General features: G+C 48.1%; 1 protein-coding gene across 1 annotated transcript in view; it reads left to right on the forward strand.

The window, feature by feature from the left end:
* Window positions 1-238: 238 nt before the first annotated feature.
* LOC122542884 (neuroblast differentiation-associated protein AHNAK-like) overlaps window positions 239-5,147 on the forward strand; it is a 21,402-nt gene continuing 16,493 nt past the window's right edge. The window contains exon 1 of the mRNA XM_043681003.1: window positions 239-363. Within this exon, the coding sequence (XP_043536938.1) occupies window positions 331-363 (33 nt within the window). The 5' untranslated portion in view covers window positions 239-330. The remainder of the gene's footprint in view (window positions 364-5,147) is intronic.

The following is a 5,147-nucleotide window of genomic DNA, read 5'->3' on the forward strand; positions in this document are numbered from 1 at the left end:
AAGAGATGTTTTTCAGGTGAGAATAGAGAGAAATATGGAACCAAGGCAAGTGAACAGATTTAAAGTACAAATCAGCTAATTGAATGATAGAGCCAGCTTGAGTTCTGAATGGTCACCTCCTGTTGCTGTTTCCTCGTCTCCACCCACTCACCATTAATTTTTAGTCATGGTTGAGAAAGAGTGTTTGTTAGTTTGTCTGTGACTGGAGAATGAGTTCTGGAAATTTTCTGCTTTTCAGATTCAAAAGGAGGCACTTCATGAGGAGGTAACGCCATTTCTATGAACTAAAGAGGGGTAATCATAGCAACCTCACCTCAGCCTAAAGCATACATGGAGCCAGTGGTCCAGGGCAGAGTAACCAAGGTAACGTTGACTGCACAATCTGTCCAATCCCATCTTTCTTCTATCAGTCTCCTGGTGCTAGTTGAATGTCGCTGCTATCCTGGGTGCCAGCTATCAGACTATTTCTGTTACCCTGATGACTGGGCACACCCACTCAGACTTGGGGTGAGAAGATTCTACGCTTTTGCCTTTTTCTTTAGCAGTGTCAGTGCCTTAAGAAAATAAGTTTAATTGGAAGAGAAATCTGTTATTGGACTTCAGCAACCTCACTTAACCACTGCAAAACTCACACCCAGCATCTCCTCACTCTAAATATCTCCCTATCCCAGTAACTGCATTTCCAATGGCTAATCCACTTAGCCTGTACATCCCTGAACACTATGGGCAATTTCCAGTGGCCAGTCCACTTAACCTGCACATTTTTGGATGGTAGAAGGAAACTGGAGCACCTGGAGGAAAGCCTCGCAGACACAGGGAGACTGTGCAAACTCCACACAGATAGTTGCCCGAGAGTGGAATCAAACCTGGGTCCCTGGGCCTGTAAGGTAGCAGTGCTAACCATTGAGTCACCATGCCATGTTAATCTGATTAATTCTTTTTGTAACCTTTTTCTTGAGATTTGAACATTCCTGATAACGAATTGCACAGCGTGAGTTGCTCTCAGATGGAGGAGCACAGTGAGATGAATGTCCTCCCATAGTGCTGTTAGGTTTTGACGCAGTACCTTCACGTATGGTTGGTGTGTTTGACCTGAAGCTTGATGGTGTCTCCTTGGCACCTATCCACCCACCCTTATTATAATGGCCTCAAGTGTATGCCACAACTCAGTTTCCTTTTGTTTTTAAATGTTTCCAGACTCATTCATTTAGCGTTAACCATAGCCCCCATCCCTCTATGGGGGAGATGTAGTATAGTGGTAATCTCACTGGATTGCCAATCCAGGGCCTAGGCTAATGCTTCATGGACACAGGTCCAAATCCCACCGGGGCACCTGGTGTGACTTAAATTCAGCCAGTAAACCTGGAATTGGAAGCCAGTGACTGTGCAACTATCATTGATTGACATGTCTCTGCTGACTACATCTGCGGGAAGTGCACCCAATTCCAGCTCCTCGAAAACCGAGTTAGGGAACTGGAGTGGAGCTGGATGAACAATGAATCATCCGGGAGGCTGAGGGGGAAATTGAGAGGACGTACAGGGAGGTGGTCACTCCCCAGACACAGGATAAGGACAGCTGGATTACAGTCAGGGGGAGAAAAGGGAACTGACAGTCAGAGCAGGGATCCCTTGTGGTCATTTCCCTCAGCAATAAGTATACCGTTTTGGATACTGCTGGTGGGGACAGCCTACCAGGGGAAAGCCATAGTTGTCAGGTCTCTGGCACTGTAGCTCAGAAGGGAAGGGGGGAGAATAGAAAAGCGCTAGTGGTATGGGGACTCAATAGTTAGATGGATAGACAGGAGATTTTGTGGTCAGGAACAGGACTCACGGAAGGAATGTTGCCTCCCCGGTGCCAGGGTCCAGGATGTTGCCGATCGGGTTTACAGGATTCTGAAGGGGGAGGGTGAGCAGCCAGAAATCGTTGTACATATTGGCACCAATGATATAGCCAGGAAAGGGATTGAGGATCTGAAAAGTGATGACAGAGAGTTAGGTTGGAAGCTGAAGTGCAGGATGAGTAGAGTAGTGATCTCAGGTTTGCTACCAGTGCCATGAGATAATGAGGTGAGGAACAGTCAGCAAATGCAGCTTAACAAGTGGCTGCGAGGCTGGTGCAGGAGAGAGGGCTTCAGATACCTAGACTATTGGATATCTTCTGGGGAAGGTGGGACCTGTACATGAAGGACGGTTTGCACCTGAACTGGAGGGGCACAAATGTCCTGGGTGGGAGATTTGCTTGTGTGATTTGGGAAGGTTTAAACTAGTTTGGCAGGGGGATGGGAATCAGAGCACCATAGCTGAGAGGGGGACAGTTGCAGATGGGGCAGTGACAGGATGTAGTGAATCTATCGGGAAGGTTTCTCACGCAGTGAAACAAAGGTATTGGTTAAAGTGTGCCTGCTTTAATGCAAGGACTGTCAGAAATAAGAGTGACGGACTTAGAGCATGGATCTGTACTTGGGGCTACGATGTTGTGGCCATATCGGAGATGTGGGTTTCACAGGGGCAGGAATGGTTGCTAGATGTCCCTGGGTTTAGAACGTTTCAAAAGAACAGGGAGGGTGGAAAAAGAGGAGGGGGTATAGCATTGCTAATCAGAGAGTGCATCACAGCTACAGAAACGAAGGTTGTTGAGTAAGATTTGTCTACTGAGTCAGTAAGGGTGGAAGTTAGGATCTATCGCTGCAGCCGGTGTGGCCTCCTCTATATTGGGGAGACAGGCCGCTGCAGCCGGTGTGGCCTCCTCTATATTGGGGAGACAGGCCGCCTACTTGCGGAGCGATTCAGAGAGCACCTCTGGGCCACCCGGACGAACCAACCCAACCACCCTGTAGCACAGCATTTCAACTCCCCCTCCCACTCCACCGAGGATATGCAGGTCATTGGACTCATCCACCGCCAAACCACAACAACGCGACGGTCGGAGGAGGAGCGTCTTATCTTCCGACTGGGAACCCTCCAACCACAGGGGATGAACTTGGACTTCACCAGTTTCTTCATCCCCCCTCCCCCCACCTTGTCTCAGCCGAATCCCTCCAGCCCGGCACCACCTTCCTGACCTGCAGTCTTCTTCTTGACCTCTCCGCCTCCATCCTACTCCGACCTATCACCCTCACCTTGACCTCTTTCCACCTATCACATTTCCAACGCCCCTCCTCCAAGTCCCTCCTCCCTACCTTTTATCTTCTCCTGCTGAACACTCTCTGCTCATTCCTGAAGAAGGGCCTGTGCCCGAAACGTCGAATCTCCTGTTCCCTCGATGCTGCCTGACCTGCTGTGCTGTTCCAGCAATAAAGTTTCAACTTTGATCTCCAGCATCTGCAGACCTCACTTTCTCCTGGAAGTTAGGATCAGCAAGGGAACAGCCACTGCATTGGTGGTTTTCTACAGACCATCTAATAGCAGTAGAGAGATTGAAGAACTCATAGGCAGGCAGATTCTGGAAAAATGCAGATGTAGCAGGGTTGTTGTTATGGGTGATTTCAACTTTCCCCAATATTGACTGGAACCTCCTAAGTGCAGATGGTTTGGATGGAGCTGTTTTTGTCAGGTGTATTCAGGAGGGTTTCCTTACTCAGTATGTAGACAGACCGACGAGGGGAGAGGCCATTTTGAATTTGGTGCTCGGCAATGTGCCAGTACAGATGTCAGATCTCATGGTGGGAGAACACTTTGGTGACAGTGATCACAACTGCCTCACATTTACCATAGCTTTGGAGAGGGAAAGGAGCAGTTACCAAGGGAAGATATTTAATTGGGGAAAAGGAAATTATGACACTATCAGACAGGAGTTGGGAAGTGCAGACTGGGAGCAATTGTTCCACAGAAAGGGCACAGCAGACATGTGGAGACTATTTAAGAAGCAGATGTTGCGAGTGATGCACCAATTTGTTCGTCTGAGACAGGTAAGAAGGGGTAAGATTAAGGAACCTTGGATGACGAGAACAGAGGAGCTTCTCGTCAAAAGGTAGAAGGCAACTTACGTAAGGTGTAGGAAGCAAGGATCTAGCACAGCTTTAGAGGATTACAGGCTTGCTAGAAAGGATCTCAGAAATGGATTGAGGAGAGCCAGGAGGGGGTATGAAAAAGGCTTGGCAAGAAGGATTAGGGAGAACCCAAAGGCATTTTACTCATACATGAAGAATAAGAGAATGATCAGGAAGAAGGTAGGGCCGATCAGGGATAGCAGAGGGAACTTGTGCTTGGAGTCTGAGCAGATAGGGGAAACCCTAAATGAGTTATTTGCTTCTGTTTTCATTAAAGAAAGGGACCTTGTTGTGAATGAAAACTTTGAGGAGCTGGGATATAGGCTTGACCAGATCAAGATTGATGAAGTTGATGTGTTGGAAATTTTGGAAAACATTAAGATTGATAAGTCCCCAGGGCCAGACCAGATTTATCCTAGGCTGCTCTGGGAAGCAAGAAAGGAGGTTGCGAAGCCGCTGGCGAAGATATTTGTCTCCTCACTCTCCAAGGAGTCGTACCGGAGGACCGGAAGAAGGCGAATGTTGTTCCTCTTTTCAAGAAGGGCAATAGGGAAATCCCTAGCAAGTACAGACCAGTGAGTCTTACGTCTGTGGTCAGCAAAGTTTTGGAAAGAATTCTGAGGGATAGGATTTATGACTATTTGGCAAAGCATAGTGTGATTAAAGGCAGTCAGCATGGCTTTGTGAGGGGCAGGTCATGCCTCACAAATCTTATTGAGTTCTTTGAGAAGGTGACAAGACAGGTTGACGAAGGTTGAGCAGTGGATGTATATAGACTTCAGCAAGGCATTTGATAAGGTTCCCCGTGGTAGGCTCATTCATAAAGTCTTTGAGGAGAAAGTGAGGTCTGCAGATGCTGGAGATCAGAGATGGAAATGTGTTGCTGGAAAAGCGCAGCAGGTCAGGCAGCATCCAGGGAACAGGAGAATCAACGTTTCGGGCATAAGCCCTTCTTCAGGAATGAGGAAAGTTTGTCCAGCAGGCTAAGATAAAAGGTAGGGAGGAGGGACTTGGGGGAGGGGCGTCGGAAATGTGATAGGTAGAAAGAGGTGAAGGTGAGGGTGATAGGTCAGACTGGGATGGGGGAGGAGAGGTCGGGAAGAAGATTGCAGGTTAGGAAGGCGGTGCTGAATTCGATGGATTTGACTGAGACAAGGT

The sequence above is a fragment of the Chiloscyllium plagiosum genome, chromosome 41, assembly GCF_004010195.1.
Source record: "Chiloscyllium plagiosum isolate BGI_BamShark_2017 chromosome 41, ASM401019v2, whole genome shotgun sequence".
Lineage (NCBI taxonomy): Eukaryota > Metazoa > Chordata > Chondrichthyes > Orectolobiformes > Hemiscylliidae > Chiloscyllium > Chiloscyllium plagiosum.